Consider the following 26,583-nt stretch of genomic DNA (forward strand, 5'->3'; position numbering starts at 1 on the left):
TTTCAGTCCACAGAAGGTATTTTCTCCAGAAAAACAATACTTAAGCCCTAAAAAGGATTTGGGTGCCCGTCGTAACTTATTCAATCTTCTGAGTCCTACAAAGAATGCTGTACCTTTAGCAGTAGATAGCGCCGCCAGACAGATCTTGGAAGATACGTCTAAACCAGCACTTACATTGCCTTACAAATACAGATATTTAGCTGAGATGTTCCGGTCTGTGGACGTTGTCTGTCAGATTATGTTTAATAGAAAAGAGACTATTACTTTTAGAAAATTAAAACCCGCAGTTGAAGAAATGTTGAAGAGGAATTTGTTGGAAAAACACTTAGCTCAGATTAAACAGATCTATCCTGATGCTTTTCGATTTACCCAGGAAAAGTTAAAGGTAACTGTTCTTTACTATGCTCAATTATAAATTTTTAATAACAACTAATCTAAATTGTTATGCAAACAATGCTTTTTAGCGCAATAAAATGTAAATACTGTACAAAATACAAACAAAAAACTAGACCAATACTCTTTAACCTTTTCACTGCGGCTAGTTATAAAAGTAGTATGAGTATGGTTTCTGGTACGGCTGTTTCATGCCCGTGCTGATCAACACGGTTGCCGCAGTCAGTCGATGAAGTACTATGGCGTATAAATACGGTTCGCGCAGTGTATCAATACAGTCTATTCAGGACTGTATTTACAATTTAGTAGAAGTAACAAGTAACTATAAATTTGTTGCTGTTACATTTTTGAAAAATAAAAAAAATTAAATATACTGAAAAATTATCATTATTTTATTTATTATTAGTAATTGTAGCAACAAGGTAAAAAACTACAAACAAATGGTACACAAAACATTCAAATGCAAAATATAAATAAAAGTTTTGACTACATTAAAAGGAAAATTTAAAATTTGTTATACAATGGTATTTTTCAAATCATGGCGTAATGCATAGAGGCACATTACACGCTATGCCTTTTTTTTAGGTCTTTATCGAAGATTTTAATGTCAGTATTAGACCCAGTATAAATGATAAAGTCCAAATTGTAGCCTGTCTCACAGTCACATAAAACGTGGAATTTAATTCCAAATCTGTTATAAAGCATCAAACTTTGTCGATACAAATGTTTCTGAATGGATACAGAAATCTACGAAAAACAGTCTTTAAATGGTCCATAACGATTCGCAGCTTAAAAAGGGAGTCTTCTTTGTCAACGGTATTGTTATCTGAGAAACGTAACAACGACAATGTAAGCAACGACAAAGGTAGAAAACAATACTCTTCATCCACATCAGTGTCTTTCCAATTTGTTGCGACACGAGAATTTTGTTCAATATCACTATGTTCCACAACGAATTTTTAATAATTGTTAATTTCAACAACCGTTGCTTTCATAAAAGTCAAAGAAAAAAATGTTTTGAAACTATGTACTTAAAACGCTTGGACTACTTTTTAAATTTTCATTCAAACACTATGATGTATTGTCATTAAAATTATGAACTGTTGGTTGTAGATCTCCCTTTTCCCATTTATATAACGGAATCTTTTCACTAACCTGTGTTGATGATGGTAGAGTCTCTTCATTATCATTTTCTCCTTCAGTTTCATCACTTTCTGCATCAGATTCTTCAATAATACACTCATTCTCACTGTCACTTTCCATTAAAATTTCATATACACTCCGCGTCATAGAAAACGGGCCACCCCAAGTATTTAAAATATTTTCGAAATTATTATTTATTGCTACAAAATTAAGCATTTATTTTTTTGTATATTGAATTAATATTATTTTATTTTTAATGTGTCTTGGGTTATTTAAGTTAAATGGGGTGTTGCGAAAGCAAACCGACCATGTAACTGGATTAAGGATATTCATACAACCTATAATACAAAACAATTTTGAAAAAAAGTTGTTTACAACTTGATCAATTTTCGAGAAAGCGATTATTTTGAGAAATGTATGATATTGTAAAGTGTTCTAATGAGTTTTAAACGCATCTCAGATTACAGTAGCCGACTTAGTGTGAAGTAGTCTTAAGTTAATAACGATGGAATTACTGGGAAGTGGATTAAGTCAAAGCAAGTTGCAAGACAATTGAATGTTAGTCGTTCGACTGCACAAAGGACCCAGCAACGATTTATTGTGACAGGATCTCACCAACGACGACCTGGTACAGGTTCAAAAAGGAAAACAACCGCTAGGGAAGATCGCGTCGTCATTCTTGCTGCATTACGGAATCAGACCCAAACCGCTAGAATACTTCAAGGCCATTTACAGCAAGCTCAAGGACCAGCAATCAGCCTTTCTACTATTCGGCGAAGATAAGGGAGCAAGGTTTGACAGCTTGCAGTCCAGCAACAGGGCCCTTACTTTCCCCAGCTCACAAAAGACGAAGACTCGATTTTGCCTGTGAGCACATCAATTGGACAGCAGACGATTGGAAAAAAGTATTGTTTACGGATGAGTGTAGAATGTCTATTTATGGTAAAGATGGACGATGTACAGACGGGCTGGAGAACATTTCGCTGGTTGAACTTGGCACCACGGGTTGCTTTTGGTGGTAGTTCAGTAATGTTTTGGTCAGGGATTTCTTTTGATGTGCATACGGATCTCGTCGTGATCGACAGAGGTGCGTTAACAGCAGTAAGGTACATAACGGAAATCTTACAACATTACGTGATGCCCTATGCTGGATTTATTGGCAACGAATTCCTGCTAATGCAGGATAATGCGGGACCACACACGGCAAGGATAGTAACGGAGTACCTTGACGAGGTTGGTATTCCAAAAATAGACTGGCCTGCTCAAAGCCCCGATTTCAATCCTATTGAGCATATATGGAGCCTGCTAAAAAGTCGCGTTAGGCGTCGCATACCTGCTCCAACAACACCTTTAGAGCTTCAGATGGCACTCATTGATGAATGGGCCACTTTTCCCCAAAGAGATATCCAAAACGTTATAAATCCCATGCCAAATCGAATGAGGAGTGTCATCCAGAATCGAGGTGGCAATACCCATTACTGAAAATGGATACCAGCTTTTTTTTTAAATATACAATTCATTGTTGTTTTAAAAACTGTAAGTTGATTTTTTGAATAAATTTCCTATTTTTCTTAAAGTTTTTATTTTCGATTGATGTTTTACGATAATGATGAAATTTTATATTCAACGAGTTATTGATTCAATATACAAAAAAATAAATGCTTAATTTTGAACCAATAAATAATAATTTCGAAAATATTTTAAATATTTGGGGTGGCCCGTTTTCTATGACGCGGAGTGTAGTTCACTTTCGCTAAGATATTTGCGTATACGGTTCATTTCACTCAGCAATTGCTTTTATTAGTCAAGAATGTATAAGAAATCTAAATTTAAGAAGCACCCACTTATTTTTGTAAAAAACATACACTACTAGTACAGAATGCTGTTCAACACTATGATCATAATAGAAATAGACGCTACACGCAAACCGGAGGAGAGATGCAAAATTACGTCTTCTTTGAATATTCATAAAATATTATCCTAAAAGGTTTTTCAAATGGTCAAAGTATTATAAATTCTTTATATTATAGAACTAATCCAAAAAATATGTTTTGACAATAATAAGTCTTTCATTTCGGTCCAACTTGAATATTAAAATATTTATATCGTAAATTTCAGGTAGGAAATAAAAATCTTTTAATACCCTACAATATGACAAGCTGTCTCGAACCGTCTTTACTATTAGCTAATTAATGCAATATATAATAAAATTATTTCAATTTGAATATTTCTTACCTGTTAACCATTCTGTGAAATTCTATTGTATTTACTAAAACTCATAATTCGACAGTTTTATTCCTATTTTTCAAATAGGTTTATCAGCAGCTGTAATTCACACAATTAAATTCTTAAAGAAAATAAATTAAAATACGCTGCTAAAAACTATCGTACATAAATACGGCGACAGGGAATCCTAAGATTTTACAAGTTAATCCCTGTAGTGCGTGCCTGTGTAAAAAGGTGCGGATTTGTACGGCTCCCGCAGTGAAGCATAAAATTTTTAAATGTATTGTAAATTTTGATATAACTTGCTTAACTCTTTTCTATAGGCAACATACAATACGTAAGCAGTATCTGATTCATACGGTTTCCGCAGCGAATGCCGAAAAAGGGTACGCGTGTTTAGCCGGTTCCCGTTGTACGGGCACGAAATTATTTTACGTGTATATCCGGTTCCCGCAGTGAAAAGGTTAAACTAACAAATATTTGTTGATCTTTCTTCGTCTGCTTGCTTGAGGAGAGGTTAATGGGGTAGAGGGTTCTATGTCTCTTTCATTTGGCTGGTCGTATCCAATCTTGTATCCGTGATTTTAGCCTTTCCTTCAATAGTAGACTGAGTATAATGTAAGAAATATATGTTGATTAGGCACTGGTAAGAATTAGGCATAAAATAGGCACTCAAATGGAATGGAAACACATTAATTTTTATAGAAATGAATTTATTACTGTATTAATTCTACCTTAACGTGTATCTTTAAAATACTAAATAAATAATAATAAAACTAATAAATTCATATGATGAACTAATAATTATCTAAAGGTGGCAGCACTACTTAGAGATCAGAATAAGACCACAAAATATTACTATTACTATAAATTGTGTTTATTATGTATAAAATTTACTAGAACAGGCCTTTGTCAAGAAATTTTACTAAACTTTTTATCACTTACGCACTAATATAACTTCGTTACTAGTACCAACCATTGTCAACCATTTTGACCTGTCTTTGCTGTCGAACGGTGCTTTCCGGTTCGGTAGTTTTGAGGACGTGGTCAAAACTTTTACAAAACTTGCTTTTTAAAACCTTAAAAATTTATCGAATTATGTGCGTGCTCTGTTTAATCATTTCGCGTATCACTATGTTACATATTTCGCTGTATTTTAGACAACAGCTTATATCCGAAATTAAAGACGGCCTTTTTAAAAATGAATTTTCACTGGCCATGAACAACAACAACATAACCAACCAGGTTATCAAAAATTAACAATAACGTTAGTAGTAATAACAATAATTTGCTAAATACGACAAATGCAAACGTCGTCGCGTTATCGCAAACCAAAAATGAGCAAGAACAACCCGATAATGACACATTAAAAATGTTCGTGGGACAAGTGCCTCGTTCAATGGACGAGAACGACTTATTACAATTACTAATTACATTAATAATGATCGCTTAGAAGAATTCGCACTGATGCGTCGAATCGTCCATACTAATTTCAGAGCTCGCCCCTACTGACTTATATAATGAGAACGAATTCTGTCGGAATAGCTGGCGGAGGAATTCTCGAAGGTCACCTCTTTATCAGAGTTCGGCGCTGAAGAGACTTCTGGATGTTTAACACGCAAGACGGGACAAATCCGCGAATGATTGGCCCTTTCCATCAATATTCACTGTCAGATGCGATTTCATCTGAATTCTCAGAAGAAATTTCTTAAATTGTAGATGTGTCCGGCGGGTGACGGCTGAATTTTCTCAAGAAGTGTCGCTGTGGGTATCCAAGGGTAAGGGATGTCACGTTATGTACATTTCCTTACTAGAATAATTAACCTTGTCATACAGAGAGAAAAGTGCAGAGAAAGTTCTCTCTCTTCAATCCTAATCCACCCGGAGGGAGTGTAATGATCATCTAGATGTCCTGTATTGTCCTTCTCCAAAAATCTCTGTCTCCGGTCATTTCTTTTAACTCATTCATAGGTCTTTTCCATATTGCTGTAATTTAATCGATCCATCTTGTTGGGGATCTTCCTCGTGATCTTCAGCCTTCTACCTTTCCTTGGATAATAAGACTTTCCATGTTTTCTGTGCCTGCTCTCACAACATGTCCAAAGTATTTTAATTGTTGGAGATGGACTTTGCTGGATAGCCGTTTGCTGACTTTTAGCACATTTAAAATTGAAATATTTGTCCTGTAGTCGGTCCACGGAATTCGTTACATTCTTCTCCAACCGAACATTTCAGTGGCGTATATCTTTCTTCTTTCCGCTTGTCGTAGGGTCCAAGATTCACATCACAAGAAATTTGAGGGTCCTTCCATATTTTGGCCTAGAATAAAAAAAAAGAACTTATTATTTAATTATTATTTACTAAAAGAGAGGAAACGTTGTTAGCCACCTTCGAAAGAAAAATCTTGCGACACATATATAAGGGCACAAAAGAAAACGGAATATGGCGAAGACGATACAACTCTGAACTATACAAAATATACCAGGATCCGGATATTATAACATTCATCAAAATAGGACGGCTGCGTTGGATAGGACATGTAGAAAGAATGGAAGAAGGCGAAATACCAAACAAAATATTCAAACAGATGCCAGTAGGAAAAAGAACAAGAGGAAGACCGAAACTGAGATACTTAGAACAAATAGAAAATGATATAACAACCTTAAAAATAAAAAACTGGAGAAAAAAAGCACGAAACAGATCGGAATGGAGAAGAATCCTAGAACAGGCCAAGACCCAAAAAGGGTTGTCGAGCCAGTGATGATGATGATTATTTAATTTTAGACATGCAAAAAAACAATATTATATTTTTCGCTGTATCATTCATATAATTACCAACCTCAATATCAAAATCATCACTTAATACAACCCTTAGTAATAATTCCTACTCCTACTCTTAACCCCACCCTCAAGAAACACAGACATTTTTTGGACACTGAAAAATAAAATCGTTCTATCTGATGTTGGCTTCCGGAGACAACAGACGCTTTGTTCGCCTCTCTCTGATATTGGTTTTCGTAGATAACTGACGTTTTTTCGTCTCTCTTACCTATTGGCTCCCGGAGACAACAGACGCTTTGTTCGCCTCTCTCTGATATATTGGTTTTCGTAGACAACTGACGTTTTTTCGTCTCTTTTACCTATTGGCTCCCGGAGACAAGGGACGCTTTGTTCGCTTCTCTCTGATATTGGTTTCCGTAGACAGCAGACGTGTTTTTCGCACCTCCCTCTGATTTTTGTTCCCCTAGCAAACGGACGTGTTTTTCCACTCTCTGATAATGGTTCCCGCTGACAACAGACGTGTTTTTCGCCTCTCTTACATAGTCTTTCTCGTACAAAGACGTGTTTTTTGCCTGCCTTATTTATTGGTTTCCGTACACAGACGCTATTTTCGACCTCTTAATTTGGTTGCATTAGATAACAGACGCTTTTTTTTGCTGTCTCCTCATCTCTTAGTAAACGACTACTCACAAGGAAACAATACCGTGTATACAGTGAAAAATACCACGAATCCGTTATAGACAAACACTGCTAATCCGCCAAAGACAATTAAAATTCGTACGAGAAATTACCACGATTGAAAACCTGCTTATGGGATGACTACCATTGAGTGTGTATGATGACAGTACTGTATAACAAAAATCTCGTGACAAGGCGGAGATTCCAGTGCGCAGAGAGTTTACCCGGAACATTACAAACATTATACTGCTTGATAGACACTCGCTAGATATTTAAAATTTTACAATGTTGTCAATATGTGGATGATCACAGTAATATTGGGTAATTTTAGTGTGGTATCTAAAAAAATGAGTTTTAAATAATTTACACAACAATTTAATGATTAAAAGGATAAGAGGATAAGGATTTTTGGTGAGGTATGATATAAGTGTGTCACAAAAATTTTTATACAAATGAAGAAAAAGTTTATTTTACATTTTACCAAAAAAAAACTATCCTTGACAAAAAGCTCAGCATATAAGGAAAACAAAACTAATGATTTTATTAAAATATATTACCAAACAATAGATAATTATGATGTCATTACAATACGATTAAGAGCCTTTCATTTTCAAAGATCATACTTTGAAAACTTGTTTCACTGGTAAGTATTTAAAGTTTAAAAATAAATATTTAAATAAGGCAATAATTATATTATTCTTACTATTATTTTAATATTTTATATTCTTTTTAATTTAACAGTAACAAATTCAAAGACCCACATACAAACCAATCAAACACAAACAGCCGATACTAAATATATCGTAAGCAACGATAAGTTAAGCACTGAGATTGCAAAAACTATTAGACTTAAGTTTTAAATAACATTTTTGCCGATTGACCATTAATTTACCTAAAAAATGTAATTCCCACTAAGATATTAAATAATACCAGATCATTTAATTTTTAATTATCAACAAAAATGTAATATATGACAAGTATGAATTTGATGGTAGTACAATGTAAGGCTAACACATTAGCAATTCTTTCTCGACTTTGACTATTAACCGGATAATTTGCTCTTAAACTCCATGCTATAATATTAAATGACACTAATTTAGGAGTGGGTATCTACTTTTTTATATCACAATTATTTCCTTCCCTTTACAGTTCTTAATTTAACAGAGTTCTGAAAGGAACTTTTGCATAAAATGAGTAAAACTAAAATAATTTAAACAGAATACACAAATACAAAACGTAAAATCACAACAAAATCAAATTTAAATAACACGAGTAAAAGAAACAAAGCAACGGTGTAAAAATATCCAGCAACTCACTACAACGTTTACTGCAAGTATGGCTTTTCTGGACCCCCACTTTTAAATTTGTTTCTGCGCGGCGAGTTTTTATTTCACGAGATACCTGTTTGACTGTAATATTGGCAAGCTTTTTTATAAACTTGATTCATCTATTGTATTTTTAATATGTAATGACCTCTACTAATTCTTTTGAACAACACCTATGATACTCAAATATTCACATGCCTTAATAATTGTACAACAGCCTTTAAAAAGGAGACCGCACACATCTTATGGAAAATGTAATGTCACTTAAATGCAATAAAATATATATGAATAGAGCTATTAAAAAGGTTTGCGACAACAAAACAATTTTGTCGATGATATATTTTACGATAAAAATGTTTGATTAGAAAGACAATTAGATTTGGCAATAATATTCAAGTTTTTTTAATTGTTTCAGCTATTTGGTACCGGAATGAAAACTGAACAGTGGGAACTAGTGGTAACGCCAAATATTGGAGACCAGGAGCACATGACGTCCGAAATCCTTTTAGAAAGGAGACGCAAGCTGTTCAATATCCTTCTCAACAAAGTTAAGCACTACCATCAAGAATTTTTACAGTCATTAATACCTCCTATGACTATAAACAAAGACAGAATCACCAGATGGCATCCTGAATTTGATATTGAAAGAGTACCTGATATAGAGTGTAGCGAGATACCAAAACCACCCGTGGAAGAAGCATTTTCGACAGCAAAAGATGTTCTGGAAAGGGCCAGACAGATGTTCAACTGCAATTCCAGAATGGATCAAGCTCTTCAACGTTTAAAAGAAATGAAAGATGCAGAAACAAGTACTAACGTGCAACAAAAAGAAGAAGGCCCACCTTCGTCGGTTTTGAAAGGTAAGATTTTTAAAAATGATACATTTCATTGATAATTTTAATGTGGATATGTATAAAAATGTTAATATTTTATAAGCCAATTTTTATCAGAACAAAAATGGAGTTTAATGGTAATTTCTTTGATTATTTTGATATACATTTGTGAATGAGATGTTTGAAATAGTTTGAAACTATTTTTTTTTAATTCAAAACAGGTATTTTGTTAATACTATTCATTCGTTGTTCTGTCATTCAGTTGACTTGATCCACGTTTGAATGTTTAAAGTTTATTTTAGTCTCCCTTTTGATAGTTGCGGTATTGCTTAACACGTTATTTACTGTATGCGCCATTTTCTAGATCTGGTCGTTGTTCGCTCTCATTATTATGGTTCTTAAACGTCTCCCGATTCTCAATCTTCCTCTAGGTCCCCTTCTCTCATCTATTTAATATTTATTTTCCTCCAATTCATTCACCTAGCATCGTATGGTCTTGTACGTTTTATACTCCGGCAACAGGTGTTTACGAGGGCAGTCCGATAAGTACTTAGTCTACAAAAAAAAACGATGTATTTCATAACACGGTCTCCTTTTAGCTCAATACACTTGACCCAGCGCTGCTCCAACTTCCTTATTCCATGAAGTCTGAAAAGTAGGCGTGAATTTTTTAAGTTTGAAAGCCAAAGGAAGTACCACGGAACCGAATCTGGAGAATACGGTGGATAGTGACAAATTGGACCAATTTGGTCGTGGCGACGGCGGAGGTGTGAACCGCTTGCTATCATTAAGGAAGTGTACTTTTTTCTTCGCCAACTGAACTGTTTTTCTGTTGGTCTGCTTGTTTCTGATTTGCTTTTCTCTAGATAGTCGGTGTAGATCACACCTTGTGAATCCCAGAAAACAGTGGCCATAATCTTTTTGGCCGATAGGACAGTTTCGCCTTCTTTGATTCGATGTTCGCTGGGTGAAGTCCACTGTTTCGATTGTTCCTTGGCCTCTAGTGTGTACCAGTGGATCTATGTCTATCTACCAGTGGTTTTGTAGATAATCCCGAGAAGTGGTCTCTCGGTTGCACTTGTTGTCGAGAATAAGCAGGTGTGGCACTCATCGGCTATCACTTTGTGGTAGCCGTTTTCGGGTCACCATCGGAGCTCATCAAAAACCAACGTGCGATATCGTTGAAACTCGTTATACCAATTTTTGATGGTCGCTATCGAAGGAGAAGAGTCATTGTAAACAGCATCCAAGGCCTCTTTGATTTTTCTGCGCGATTTCCCTTCCAAAAAACAATAAAATCACCAACCGATACTACTGCTCTTTCCCATTTTTATAAAAAACTGCGAATACGCTCGCTTCCGCACACGGTCACAACAAAACTGTGAGTTCGATTCGGCTGAAATTTTGACATTAGTCGTCTACGAGAATGCAGTAAATTTCTGTTTAAACTGACGTATATGCGCAACATTATTGTTTATATTGATAATCCTCATGGCAATTTTGATTTTGTTCTTAGCTGTCTTCCTATAATCCAAAATATTTGATAATTCGTCATATTTTAAGTCAAATTAAAGGAAGTTTACTTTATTCCCATAGTAGAGCATTTAGAGCGCACTTAACCTAATCGCCTGATGGCGCTACTATCGCAAGAGAAATTCACTATCGTTTGACTGCGTGTAGGTTTGTCTACGGATTTTAGAAAAATGGAAAAACGCGTGGGTCATATCCTGCATAACATTTTTCGCATGAGAAAGCTGTCGGCGCGGTGTATGTCACGTTTGCTGACTACCAACAAAAATCGAAATAGTGAGAAAACTTCAAAGCAGTGCTTGAATTTGTTTATGTGCATTTCGAAGGAGTTTTTGCGTCGTTTCGTGACGTCGACGAAACATGGATCCACTGGTATACACCAGAGATACAAGAAACAGATCAAAACAGTGGATTTTACCTGGCAGATGTGCTTCGAAAAAGGCGAAAGGAGATGTCCACCGTCTTCTGAGATTCATAAGGTGTGACCTACACCGACTACCTGGAGAAGGGCAAAAAGGTCACAGTGCTGTACTATGCTAAATTACTGTGTCGATTTGACGACGAATTGCAGAAAAAACCGCCTCATTTGGCTAAGAAAAAAGTGCTCTTCCACTATGACAACGCACTGACTCCAATTGGTCCAAATGGGCTACGAGCTACTGCCTCAGCCATGGTATTCTCCAGATTTGCCCCTTTTTCTTTCCAAACTTGAAAAAGTCTTTCGCCGGGCAGAAATATGAGTCGAATGAGGAGATCATTGCCGCCATGGAGGCCTACTTTGTAAACCTCGACAAAACGTATTTTTCAAACGGGTTAAAGAAGTTAAAGCATTGTTGGGTGAAGTGTATCGACCTAAAAGGAGACTATGAAAATTTTCGTTTTTTTTTTGTATGCTAATTACTTATCGGACTGCCCTAGTATATTTTTGGTGACGTCGACGATTTTGTTTCTCGATTATGAGTGAAATAGAAAAACGTGGTCTATTATGTATCTGCCTTCTTAAAAACCTGCGATGTAGAATCGCAATCGATCGTGAAATCATTGAACGAGTCATGTAGTTGAAATATCTCTATTATGAGGGTAAACTGAAAATTTATTCGTAAGACTTATACTCTCGCACAATATCGAAACCATAGGTGATACGAATCAAACTAAAATTTTGAGAATGATAACGTACTCTGTATTGATCACGTTTTTTGCTTGCTCTTTTTTGAGAAGTGCTATATAAAGACAGACTACAGGTATTTCACTAATAACATTATCATCAGCCGTTTTGAGTCCACTGTTGGACATAGGCCTCCCGTAAATAATTCCAATGCATTCTATCTTGAGCACCCTGAATCCAGTTGTGCTGAATGTGCTTGATGTCATCTGACCAACTTGTTGGAGGACGTCCTCGATTACGATAAGTAGCGTGTCTAGGTCTCCATTCCAGAATTTTCTTCGTCCACTTTCCATCTTTTAATCTGGCAACATGCCCCGCCTAGTTCTACTAGTAACTAGCACTAGCACTAGTAACATACACATCGTTAAATAGCTTAACTAAAGTTATTTTTAAGAGTTCAATTGGGATGTTGTCTAGTCTAGTTGTTTTCTTGACTTTGGCTGCTTTTTATGACATTAATTTTTTAATGTCGTAAGATTTTAAAATCGCAGGTCATTTTTCTTGATCTACAATACCCTGTATGTTTGACCTGTAATCTTGAAACAATTCAATTATGTAGTTACTCTGTGTTGCCAGAATTTTTCATTCATCAATGAGTTCTTTTCCTCATTTTCTAGATCATCTTTTCCTATTCTAGTATTACTATTAGAATATTAGTGGTTTTCTTATTATACAGCTTTTATCAAATGTTAACCCCTACTATGTAACCGCAATCTTTCCTTCAATCTCCGCTACAGGATGGTTAAATGCTATGTATGGTCCATATTGTTATACGGCATGGAAACATGGACGTTAAGAGTCTTCCATTAATAAGTTAGAGGCCTTCGAAATGTGGACGTTGCGAATAATGTTCCGCATACCATGGACAGATAGGGTGAGAAACGAGGAAGTCTTAAGAAAGGCAAATACTGACAAATGTCGTGGCTACGGAACATAAAGAACTGGACAGGCATACATAACACTGGCGATCTTTTGCATGCCGCCAAAGACAGACGTCTGGCCTTAAGATAATTCGCCAACGCACTATAGGTGCACGGCACTATAAGAGTAAGAGAGAGTTACTCTGTGTTGCCAGAATTTTTCATTCATCAATGAGTTCTTTTCCTCATTTTCTAGATCATCTTTTCCTATTCTAGTATTATCTACTAGAATGTTAGTGGTTTTCTTATTATACAGGCCAGCAATATAACTTTCTTTTGCATATTGAACATGTCATACTTCTTTTCTAATACTTCCATTTCTGAACATCTCTCATCCCATTTTCTTTAGTTGTTCGCATTTTTGCTTTATTCTCTTTGAATTCTTCTACTTTGTTGTTGAAGTGTCTTCTTTATTCCATAAGGTATATATTTCTTCTGTGATCCATTATTGTTTCTTTAACCTATTTGGTACACTATGTTCTTTTAATATTTAAGTCATATGTTGGGAAATAGTTTCATTGTTTTCTCAGCACTTATGTTGTTATCATTTCTTTCATGTAATTGTTTACATCCTGAGACTGTAAAATTAATGTGCTGATGTTTTCCCTATCTACTTTAGCCTGACTCTTTTGTTGGCGACACAAAATGTGATCAGACCCAACATCTGCTCCATGGTATGTTGTAACTCTACTGACGGAGTTTCTCAATCTCTTATTGACAAGAATATAATTTATTTGATTTTGTGGTGTTATCCCCTGGTACCACAAGGTAACACTTTTGGTTGACAGATTGTGTCAGGTGTGCGACAGATATAGAAACCAATGCTAGGACGGTTCGAATTCCATGGGTGCTGTTCTCTTACTGATTTGCTTTTAATTTCTTGAAAAATATACACAGTACACATCCGTGGTAGACTTTATCCTATGTATAATGACTGAGTTATAATTCCTGCTATATGTTCGAACCAAATATTTAATGATATTATTTGTATTTTAGGTATACCAAAAGCTCTGCTGGAAAAAGTGAGACAAAAGCAAGCTGCTAAAGCCTTACTATCAATGACGCGATCAGAAGATAAAGAAAAAGAACTTAAGGTTTACTCGAGACTACCCGAACTTGCACGTTTAACAAGAAATGTATTTGTATCCGAAAAGAAGAATGTACTACAACTGGACATCCTCGTCGATAAGTTAGGAAACTGTTATAGATCACATTTATCCAAACTAGAAATGGAAGAACATTTGAGGATTCTTTCGAAAGAATTCTCCACTTGGTTGGTGTTCCATGTTGTAAGGAATTGTGTGTATGTGAAGATAGCCAAAAGTGATGATTTAAGTTTGATAATTCATAAGCTGGAGAGTTTAGTTAAACAAAAAAGTGAACTTTAACTATTTATATCACAATATTTCTTTGCAGTTTTGACTGATACTTTAGTTTATTATTTAACTATCTATAAATTAGTATTAAGTAAAATCGTACAAATTATAATGAATTGTATTTTTAATTTAAAGTATATATATTTTGTCACACTTCCCATTTATTGTTACTTACAAACTTAGAAATGATATGGGGTTGTTTAAATGATGTTAATAAAGACAATTAGCTAAAGCTGTTGGAAGTTCAGGTAAAGAGAGGTAGAAGAAACCAGAGAAGATGGAAGGGGTCTGGCAGAGTGTTTTGAATTATGCCCGAATTAATTTTTGCAATAGGCGCTTCCTTTTATGAGAGCAGTAGACACTCCCCATTCTGTCGACATACATTCTATAAACAATCTTATTTGCGAGTTCATTTCTTCGTTTTGAACCAATTACAGCGTTTTTAAGTATTCTTTTTAGATTCTTTTGTTGCGATAATGAGTTTTGGTTTTTCTCTTGTAGTTAAAACGCAGTAGGTCCGGGTCGAATGCCAATGTTTTCTTGTAGGTCTTTTAAGTTAACTAAATTTATTTTGATGCCTTTACCTGTTACCGGTAAATGAGGGGTCTAGAAGCAAAACCAGCAATCTCTATCTTGACAAATTTTTCAGGAAATAGAATTTTTTAATAAAATTTTAGCGCTTTTTAAAGTTTTATTTTTTTTGTTATTTATAATTATTTGTACATTAACTTATTATTAAGTTATTCACAAAATTAACCTAATTATTTCATTAAATTTTAAGTACGTCGAACGGGGTAAAACCGACCAAAATTTGAGGTTTTTTTCATGTTTCATGATTATATTTGAATTGAGAAAGCTGCAAATTATATGTTAAAGTATCGTATCTGAAGTGCCAATTAGTGGTTTTCCTTTTGAAATCATCCCAATAGTTTTTTTCTCTTATATTTTCAAAAGGTGATCGGTTTTACCCCATAGATTGGGGTAAAACCGATCGGGTGTTGAATTGCGTTTATGTTGCTTTTAAGCAAGCTTAAAAGCAATTATTTATGCAATAAATTGTAAAAATGAACACAAGATAAGCAAAGCAAATTTATTTTTTTGACGACTTTTTCCTCAAGCATTGAAGTGTGACCTCCTCGTCAGAAATATCTGTAATTTTAGCAGCAAAAAATCGATCTCTTTTGTTCGTAACAAATTTAACGACAACAAATTCTCCAAGCTGAAAATGTGTATCATCAGAAACCTGGGGTGTGTCCTCTGAAATTTCCTCGTCATTTTCCAACTCTGAAAAACTTAGATCGTGTACTTCTAACCCTTGCTCACTTTCAGAACCTTCACTTTCTTGTACAAGGTCTTTCTTAGAAATACTTTTTCCTGCTGCCACCTTCATCCTTTTACCTCTCTTTGAATTTTCACTTGAACCTGTTCTTAGTTCTCTCAAATGATCGACAATCGTATTCGTCCATATTTGCTCGACTCTAGTCTCTTCCTGTTCGCTATTTTCGCTTTCTCCTTTTTTCAAATGTTGTATTTTTTTAAGCACTTGATCTGAATTTAAAGGCACTATGCCACAAGCTTTAAAGCCTGCTTGGGTGTTTGAGGTTGATTTCAGACCCACTTTTTCTATTGTTTCTTTTAACAGTCTTGGAAAAACAGTTTTGGGCAGGACATCCCTGTTTTTGATTTTCCAAATTGTGAGCACTTTCCTCCAAGCATTCTTTAAAGGTCGAAAATAGGCAACGTCAAGTGGTTGTAATAAATCTGTGGAGTTTGAAGGTAAAAGTATACACTTTATACCATTATTTTCACATTGCTCGATAACATTGACTGTAACATGACTGAATAAATTATCCCCTATAATTACTTTAGGGCCTTCTAAGTTTCTGAAGTAGAGCAATGCTATCGATAGAAACCAGTCTTCAAAAGTTGTGCTGTCAAACCAACCATTGATCGTTCTATTATATCGTGCACCAGGAAAGCCTCCATCGGCCCATTCTTCATACATATGCTTTGCCTTGTACACTATATAAGGTGGTAACAGTGTTCCATCACCAGCAACTGAAAACATAACCCTAGTGCTCGTTTTCGACGTGTCCATCACTCGATGAGCGTGTTTTGATCCTATTCTGACCACGACTTTTACAGCTCCTGGATCGTCCGTGAAGTTGGTTTCGTCATAGTTGATCACATTTGACGGTGCGAACCTTTTCAAGACTCGCCAAGATGACGAAAATACTCTTCAACTGTTTCATAAGTGACTGGAGCCCTTACCCTTTTTGTATTCTCTGCCAATTTTACGGTGAGATCCTTATGTCGGTCCATAAATTTGAAGAACCAATCTGGTCCTGGTAAATTGTCTCTGAATCTTTTTTCTCTTCTTCCTGCTCTGTTAAGAAACTGCTGAACCATATATCGAATGTCAATACTGTGTAGAGGATATCCCCAGTCCGCGCACACTAGTAGACAGTCAACCAGCTTTTTTTCTTCCAGTTCAGAAAGAACTGGTGGCGCTCCAATCTTGAGATGTTGCCTCTTTTTTCGAATTTTTTCTTGTAAGGTGGTATAAGGTACTCCATAATTCTCAGAGGCCTTTCTTATAGATATACTCCCACTAGCAACAGCTTTCAATGCTCGTTCCATATAAATTTCATTGTACTGTAATTTTCTTGTTGGCCCTAACTTCTTATAGGTGCGAGGCATTGTCTGTAAACAAAAAAAAAATATGTTAAAATCTACACCAATTTGAAGAGGAGCTAGGTGATCACCAAACCACCGCCACACTCTGTCCTGTCCATAACGTTCATATCCATAAGAATTAGGTAGGTACAATCTATAAAATAACTAGGGAATTGTTGGTCGGTTTTACCCCACAAATTTCAGATTTTACAGAAAAAAATATATCAAAATTAACCCAAAAAGAAAAGTCGCATAATTGGCCATGACTAATACTCTCTAAGAATTTCACAACAAAATAACACTTACGAGAAATGTTCTATAGTAATCACTTTTTCTGTAGACGGAAATCTTTCCAAGTTTTGTAAAAAACACCCGAATACGACGTTTTGTTTACTAGTCTACACTGCAGCCACGCGACACTTTCAACCTGTTACTTTGAGCTCACTATGGCGACTGACATATCCTCGGACAGGTACGAACGCTTGTTTGTCGGTAAATTCACATATACTATTAATCCTGAAAATATTAGGCAAAAAACCCTTAGCGATCGGTTTAACCTGATGTGATTGGTTTTACCCCGTTTGACGGTAATTAACATTTTAAGTGGAGATTTCTGGTTTTGCTTCAAACACTTGAAGATTGCCGATTTTGCAGCAGAAAAAACATATATGAATGCAAAAAAATACACATCTTCCTTGAAACTAAATTTTTATTGAAAAAATCTTAAAACAAATATTTATGGAACAAAAAAGTTTTAAACAACCAAATCTGAAACTTCATCACAAGCATCAGCTTCTCCTTTAATATGTTCAATATCTCCTTCATTTTCTTCAGAATCAATAATGTTTTCTAGCATATCATTCGTGATTAAAGCGTTATGGCAAAACTCAAGATTTTTTCCGCTCTACTTATTGTTAGGAGTTTATTAACTTCCCGAAGTTTTAAGGGGTTAACTTTAACAGCCCCCAATTCAATAATATCAGGATTAAGCATCCTGATATCTTTTCCCTGGCTACGTCTTGGTACGGGGCTCTCCCCGTGCCAAAACGTTTAATCCATTTTTAGTGTTGGTTAAAATAATATGTTAAATAATACACCCTATAGGCTTCTTTCCAATTAGCAACTTCAAAATCTTTTCTCATACGAATTACTTGGCCAAATTGACTGAATACCTCATTGTATTGCTCTGGCCTGGTAATAACTTCTATTTTCTTCAACACTCGTTCGATTCTACCAAAAATGCGATCACTAGGAAGAAATGAGTGACCTGTGACTGGGTATATAAGTTTAATAGAATGTAAATTTTGTGGTGCATACAAGAACCATCTAGCCCATGTGGCGACTATAATGCATGTTTATTTTGACAACCGCATACATCAGAGACCAATCTCAAAGTTTTAATGCCTTCCAAATTTGTTTCAAGTCGATGAATTAAAGCGGAACTCACCTCACTGGATCCTTTATGAAACTCATTTTCGTTCCATGTATACATGAAAGTTTTTTTTGATTTGCTTATTTTTTGACAATCCTTGTACAAAGCAAAGCTTATAAATATACAACTGTCGGCTATAGTACGCGTTTTGATCCGGGACCTTTGGTAGTTCTTGATTTTTTTGACAGTCGAATCTTATTGTAATTAAATCATCTTAAGTCTCTCGTAGTAGTGAATAAAAAGCCTTTGCTCTTAGTTTATGAACATTTATACAGATTAATTCCATAATTTTTATTTTGTATTTTAAAGTTTGTAACAATTAATTTGTGTAAAATATATTTGTAATGTTTTTAAGAAAAAGTAATTGTATGTGTATTAACACATTAACTACCAAATTAAAATATATTTTTTTTTATTTCAAGTCGAAAATCTCAACAGTTATTGAATTATATTTAACTAGCATAACACCTTGTCCAAACAAGGTGTGAGTTAAATATAACTCACGTGGCTATTAATGTGTTACAATCACTTCCTATTATGACTCATCCGATGGATTATCTCTAAGTATATCTGCTAATTGATCATAGAAACATTCTCACCCAGACTGATTTAGGGAGCATACACTAGACAACATTCAATACTTCTTGGTACTTATCAAGTACAAATTTCACTGACATTATATTACTCGTTCTTACGACTACTACGGTATCTTTCATTTCACTATTTCATTTTCATTTCACTAAGTGTCATTTTAAAATTTCCGCGACGACACTTCACCATACTTGGAGTTTATTGTACATATAGTCCATTAATTGGATTTTTTTTTCGATAAAATATTACCATAATCATTTCTAAGCTCCATGTAACATGTAAACTAGCAATAGAAATTACAACAAGAACAAACCATGGAAACAAATTAGGACGGGATGTTTTTGACATATTTGTACAACCAAAACATTTACCGTTTGGAATATCTTTGACAAATTTTCCGACTTTATTCCTAAATTTTCTGCCCACGAATTTTTATGAGAAAGTCCAGAAAGTTTTCTATCAGAAATCGATACTAGTCTTAACAGCAGAGCTAAAGACGAAGATATATAAAACTATATGGATCGATAGCAAGTTATTAGTTATAAATTTAACAATATTCCTTAACTGAAAAATTCAGATCAATGTTCACAAGTTAGTTTATTATTTACACAGATGCTGTTTTAGTCTCTAAAAATACCGTCCATTAGCCATTACCACTAACGTAGTTAGTGCTTTAGGAGTAGTAAAAAATTTAATATATCGTAAATTAAATTATAATGCTATCAGCAGTTACACCAATTCCATTCGTAGTGTTACTTTTCTCTATGTACCACACTTTCTATCGATCATCTAATTCTTTCGCCCTTTGTCCTTTCCACCTCAACTTCATACTCTTACCTGTAGGATTTCCAAGATTTCAAGAAATATTCGATAATTTTTAATTTTTGCTGAGTTAAATACCACTTTGGTATACTTTGGACATAGTAACACGGACAAAAAAGAGACCTGATACAGGCTTTTGAAACATTAGAAAAAGCCGCGAAGACAATGGGACTGCAGGAAAACAAAATACATGAAGGTCACGAACAGCACACAAATAGCGGCACCGCAAGATCTGGTGACAGAAGCACACACATTCGAAAAGGTCTCGGAGTTTATATATCTTGGAACACAACTAAATAACAGCAACCTAGCGTAGAAATTAAGAGAAGAATATACCTATCGAACAGAGCTTACTTTGGACTAAAGCAGCTCTTAACATTACACATAATATGTAGAAAAACCAAAATACTAATATATGAAACTCTTATTAAACCTGTCCTGACATACGCGTCAGAGACATGGACTATGATAAAAAGCGACGAAGAACTGTTAGGCCGCTTTGAAAGAAGAATACTTAGGCACATATACGGAGTACAAGAAAGCGGGATACGGCGCAGACGGTACAATTTTGAGTTGTATCAATGCTATGAAAAATGCAACATCATCCGGTCTATTAAAATTAATAGACTAAGGTGGCTAGGACACCTTGAAAGAATGGACACTGGAGACCCTCAAAGACAGATATCAAGAGCCAGTAGGAACCAGGAAGAGAGGCAGGCCAAGATCTAGATTTAAAACTCAAGTCGAAGATGACTTGAGGAATCTAGGGGTCAGAAATTGGAAATCTTGGGCGAAAGGTAGGGGAGAATGGAGACTAATTCTTGAATAGGCCAAGACCCACATAGGGTTGTAGAGCCAAAGATGATGAAATACCACTTTGAATTATTAATTTTTCTCAAAAAAGTTGTTAATTAATGTTTGTAACCAAACTTTACGTTGACAATATTAAGTCAAAATAGGTTTATTTTTTTATTTGGGTAAAAAAGATATTTTTTGTGGCAAGCTGTACGTTTGACTAACGAGAGTAGCGAGTCCCATATTAAGCCGAGGCACAAAATGTCATTTTTATTCCGAATAGAAAATACTATTTTTTTTTTCAAACATCGCAAATAATTTTTATGTAACTATCGTTACTTCTATTGATTGTCACTTTGACAAATAAGAAAAATCATCGATTTTTGCGCTACTTGTTTTTTGTGAACGTTTGTGCTTATAGTATTATTTACATCTATATAGTACTATATGCAATAGTTATCAATCAACTGGACTAGACTGGCTTCAGCTAAGGCCCGGCTGACTCACCTTCAGCGGTTGGCATCTCAGGAGCCATGAGGACCACTCCCACAGCGGTTCTTGAGGTTTTGCTGGATTTACCTTCTCTACATCTTATTGTAGAGCACGAAGTCATGATGGCAGTCTATCTTCTTAACTGCTGTGGATACTGGTTGGGAATTATTGGTCGGATGGGCCATTGTGACATCTGGAGACAGGCTCTCGATTATTGTCCTGTGCTCTCTATGGTACAGGACTGCATGGCCCCCCAATTTGAGTTATCATCCTTCTTCTTGGTTTAATTTATTGACCGGGATAAGTAGATGGAAGGGCCTGCGTAGCGCAAGCGGTAGGATGCTCGCCTCGCAAGCTGGTGGTCCGGAGTTCGAATCATACCGCCGGCAAGAACATCTAGACATTTTAAAAATGTCTATAGGCCCCAGGTCGACTCAGCCTGAATAAAAATGAGTACCTTGGGTAAAACCAGGGGTAATAATAGACGGTTGAAGCGTAGCACTGGCCATGTTACCTTCCTTGTATACCGTAGGCCCTAGATATAGCAGACTACCCTGCTATACTCCCAAAGCCGCGACAGCGGTATAAAACGGGAGACTATTATTATAAGTGGATGGAACGAGAGCCTGCACTGATCCGTCGAAGCGGGCTCACCTAGTTCACGGATGGGTCCAGAGTGGACGGGCGGTCAGGTGCCGGAGTATATGGGAGCGGAAACGGATTTCAATCTGGCCGAGCTCTCGGCTCTCATGCATAAGTCTTTCAGGCCGAGATCTTTGCAATCCTGGTATGTGCTCAGGAGATAATAAATAGGGCTTGCTCAGGCAGGACCATCTCTATCTGCTCTGACAGTCAAGCAGTGTTAAGGGCTTTGGAAGCGCCCAAAATCAGCTGGTTCTTGAGTGCAATAGAGCACTTGCTGATGTTGCTGGGACTAATAGGGTTAACTTGGTATGGGTACCGGGACACACAGGCGTGAAAGGGAACGAACGTGCTGACGCACTGGCACGACAGGCGCACTCACTGGTGGTGGGACCTGAACTTGTGATTAGAGTGCCCTTCAGTACTGGTCGGGGTAGTTTAAGAGAACTTCTTCTGCGGAGGTTCCAGGACGTCTGGGCCAGTTGTGGAGGTATGAGACAGGATACGCTTCACACAGTGGAGCCATCCAAAAGTCTTACAGACCAACTTCTCCTTCTCAATCGTAGCTCTGCTACGGTTGCTCTCTGGTGGTCAGTATGCTTACCGGCCACTGTAGACTCAGGCGGCACCTTCATCTGCTTCGATTGGCGGATAGAACACGGTGCCGTCTTTGTAATGAGGAGGAGGAAACATCCTCACATGTCCTCCGGAAGTACCCGGCACTGGCCTACCAGAGGTGGCAAATCCTGGGTTCGATCTTTATGCAACCGAGCTAAATGAGGGAGATATCCTTAAAGAGACTTGTAGCTTCCTGTGAGACCACATGGTTACTAAAGGATTAGACTTTCAGAACGACAGAAAGGGCTCAGACTTGGTGCCCCTGCTGATTACTGCAGATATGGGAGCCCGGAACACCCTGGACCCCAGAAACGCCGAAGAATATCTCCTTATGGGCCTATTCCGTATAGGGGTGATACCATGCACCCGTCTTAGCAAGTCTAGTTGTCTGAAGGGCTCATAAATGGGTCCTGTCCCGATCTACCATAACCATAACCAGCTTATAGTACAAGATCCCACTGCAGGATCACTACGTTCATAACGTAGTTCATTAAACTCACATTTTTACATAACTTTAAAATTAGGAGAATACTTTGATAATAGGTTGCCAGTAAAAAAGTGGCTAAAACATATTTGGAAACATTCTTTTATTAATATTGCTCAAATATCTATATATCAAATATAACAAAATTAGAGAAAAATGTCACTATTAACAGTCTGCTCTATTTCTGACAACACGCTATAAAGCCTCTTCTTTATATCACGGTCTGGAGCTACTCTGGGCTTTCCATGTTCATTTTCGGGATTAGCACATTGTCTGAGAAGGGATGCTAGCTCGGAGGGTGTATGTTCGGAAATCAGTAGTCCAGGGACGAGAATTGTATTTGCCATTCTCCAACCTACAATTATAAAAAATTACTAAAGAGAAATCCTAATGAAAATATTGATCTTTTAAATGTTACACTCAATATGCGTACATATCGCCTCACTGATTATTTTGTTAATAAGTTGTTTCGTAGAAAAATAAACTGTTCACTTATGACTTTATCTTTTTTTGTTAAAATTTACTCAGTTATTGAAATTTTTGTTTTTTATATTTCGTCGATCGTACCATAACACGTAGCGTGCAAATGACGTCGAAAGACGTCGTTCCTTCTTAACTCACAGGCGCATGACGTCTTTTGACGCCATCGGCACGGACACATAAATTGCTTTAGTATATCGTAAGCCTCTGTGCGAAGCTAGTGTAAGGTTTTTAGCGTGTGAAATACGATATATTTCGTTGAAAAATTTTGATGATTTGGGTTAGCCATGGATAATAATCTGGCAGTGCCTTCGGAAGTGAAAAGACGTCCAGTACAAAAAAAAATATCATTTGACAGAGGAAAAACTATTATACTACTTGGAAAATTGTGATGATGATCTAGGTGATCCAGATTATGAAGATACAAGACTCAAAGATGTAATCCATCTTCTGTATAATATTTAAGTTAACCTATATATTATAAAAAATATCGAAAACATCTACCAAAACAACAAAATGGAAGTCAGAATAGATGGACAACTTACAGAACCTATAGAAATAGGCAGCGAAATAAGACAAGGGAACTCATTGAGCCCCATGCTCTTCAATTTTTAATCATGGATGAAATCATCAAAAACGTTAACAATGGAAGAGGATACAGAATAGGAAACAAAGAAATAAAAATACTCTGTTACGCAGACGATGCAATATGAAGATAGTCTACAAAAGACTGGTCCATAGATTTAACGTAAGAGTAAAATAATTTAATATGACAATCTGATCTCAGAAAACTTAAATAATAGTAATCAGCAAACAACCAACCAGATGTAAAATAGAAATTGATAATATCAGTATTGAACAAGTAATGGAAATAAAATACCTTGGAATTACACTGTCCAGCTATGGATACCTGGATAAAGAAGTGAGAGATCAAGTACAAAGAGCAAATAGACTGGCAGGATGCCTTAATAACACTATATGGTAAAACAGACACATTAATACTTAGATGAAGTCAAGAATTTATAAAGCCAGGGTAAGATCAATAATGACATATACCTCAGAAACAGGACCCGATATAGCCACAACGCAAAGGGTACTGGAAACGGCAGAGATTGGAGTACTGAGAAGAATTACAGGAAATACGCTGAGAGATCGAAAGATAAGTGAAGACATTAGAAGAAAATATAACGTACAGTGTACAAATGAATGGACACAAAAAAGAAAAAAGAATGGAATAACCATATAAGCAGAAAGAAGGAAACCCGTGTCGTTAAAATAGCAAGAGATAAGTCACCAATCGGCAGAAGAAGAATAGGACGACAGCGAACAAAACATGGAGTGACAACCTTTCATAGAGGTATTAATCCGCCAATGAACAAGCAGAGTTGCTTATAAAGAGAAAGACGTTCTAATGCGGAGATATCTGGTGACAGCGATTCAGACAAGAAAGTGAATATTTTAAACTCCTATGATGAAGCGAATCTCAACAATTCCTTAGATATTCCAGATAGATTTCCAACTCAGATACCATTTTCAAAGCAACGGGAGCTATTAGTTCTGCCTAGTAGTAAGTTATATAATTTTATAGCTGCATTTTCTCTAGAATTTATTAATTACAATATATGATATATATTTTGTGGGAGTTATTTTTTCAGAAACTTTCGAAACATTCTTTTTGTGGAATTCCCTAAGAGTATTCTTTTTCAGGAAACCCTCCAATAGGTTATTTCAATCTGTTAGTTCATGAGGACTTGCTTCAATTGATGGTTCGAGTTATGAGCTGGCTTTCCAAATGTCTATTATGTTCTAAAATAATTAAAACATGCGGCAATACATCCAATTTAAAATGCCACCTAAAGAGCATATATAAATAATGTTCTTACAAAAATGGTAAGTCTATTTCTATAAAAAAAGGTCGACAGTGATGTACAAGAAAGTGTAGATGTAATTACTGATACAGTGTATAACGACGACACTCGAAGTACTTCTTTTCAGAAGTATCAACATCATTTTCTTTTTCTCAACAGCCTAGTAAAAAGTGGTTATTATTCTCTTACTCTTTACAAAAAACAATAGTAGAGTCTGCTACAAGGTTAGAATCTTATAGTGAAAGTGCTATAGAATATTCAAAAATAACAAATTCCATTCTTTATTTATGATTTATCTGGACTACCAGCCGATATTCATTGTCGATAATGAGAGATTTCAAAACCTAATTAAGCAGTTATCTGGTGTACTCTACAAAATACCTTATAAACTAATGTTTGTACTTTGAGAACGATTTCCGAAGTGAAAATTGAAACGTCAATAAACGTACTTTAACTTTTAATTGTGGCTTATTCCCATTTAAATAGTAATTACTCAAATTCAATTGCTTTTTATCGGTTTATTAATGTACTAAAATACTTTTAGTACGTTAATTTGTTTGTTAAAAAAAAAACAAATCGATATTTTTGACTTATCAGTACAGAATTGATAGGAGTTATTTTAAATTTTACAGGAAAAAATACAATTCATACAAAACAGATCTGCTTAAAAAACATTAGTTTTAATAATTACTTTGTTTCTCAGTGTAACTATAACTCTACTACTGTTTTGTACGACTTCCTCATTACTTTTTTTAGTGTACTGTCATTCTCTCCGAAATTTTTGTCCTATTTTTTTTTTATAGGAACATAACATCAAATGTAGCGACAAAGACTTCGCTTTTTGTTAGCTCCTGGCAGTGTTCCCAAACCTACCGATAAATCGGTAGATCTACCGATTTCGACGTTTTTCTACCGACAAAGACTTAAATTCTACCGACTTTTATATTCAGATAGAAATTTTTACTTATTCTTAAATTTGAGAAGAAATATGTAAGAGACAAAACAATTTTTCTTGCGATAGGTACGTGTAATTTGCATTGAGCATTTTTGTGTATTCACGAAACCGTGTGAAAACATTCCAAAATTTATTCTTAAATGATACCGAAGCGGTACTTTACAAAGTACATGATGTCATAAAAGCTAATAACACAATAAATGAATCCAAATCCATTGTGATCCCGACCGCTTGGTTCTGGGAATTTGTCAAGTTAGGAAACTTAAAATCGGAACAAACGCATAGTTAATCTAAGCTTCCGAGTGCACTTCACGAAAAAACTCGGTAGTCTGTTTGTTGTATAATATTTCCTTGTAAA

The 26,583-nt window shown here is 35.7% G+C and overlaps 2 protein-coding genes across 2 annotated transcripts in view; one reads left to right on the plus strand and one right to left on the minus strand.

The window, feature by feature from the left end:
- dup (chromatin licensing and DNA replication factor double parked) overlaps window positions 1-14,624 on the plus strand; it is a 25,284-nt gene extending 10,660 nt beyond the window's left edge. Inside the window, exons 2-4 of the mRNA XM_072538100.1 lie at window positions 7-385; window positions 8,962-9,406; window positions 13,991-14,624. Of these exons, the coding sequence (XP_072394201.1) occupies window positions 7-385; window positions 8,962-9,406; window positions 13,991-14,382 (1,216 nt within the window). The 3' untranslated portion in view covers window positions 14,383-14,624. The remainder of the gene's footprint in view (window positions 1-6; window positions 386-8,961; window positions 9,407-13,990) is intronic.
- An 8,372-nt stretch (window positions 14,625-22,996) lies between these two features.
- Window positions 22,997-26,583, minus strand: part of aln (divergent protein kinase domain 1C) — a 34,738-nt gene continuing 31,151 nt past the window's right edge. The window contains exon 5 of the mRNA XM_072539555.1: window positions 22,997-23,277. Within this exon, the coding sequence (XP_072395656.1) occupies window positions 23,069-23,277 (209 nt within the window). The 3' untranslated portion in view covers window positions 22,997-23,068. The remainder of the gene's footprint in view (window positions 23,278-26,583) is intronic.

Source organism: Diabrotica undecimpunctata, chromosome 7 (assembly GCF_040954645.1).
Source record: "Diabrotica undecimpunctata isolate CICGRU chromosome 7, icDiaUnde3, whole genome shotgun sequence".
Lineage (NCBI taxonomy): Eukaryota > Metazoa > Arthropoda > Insecta > Coleoptera > Chrysomelidae > Diabrotica > Diabrotica undecimpunctata.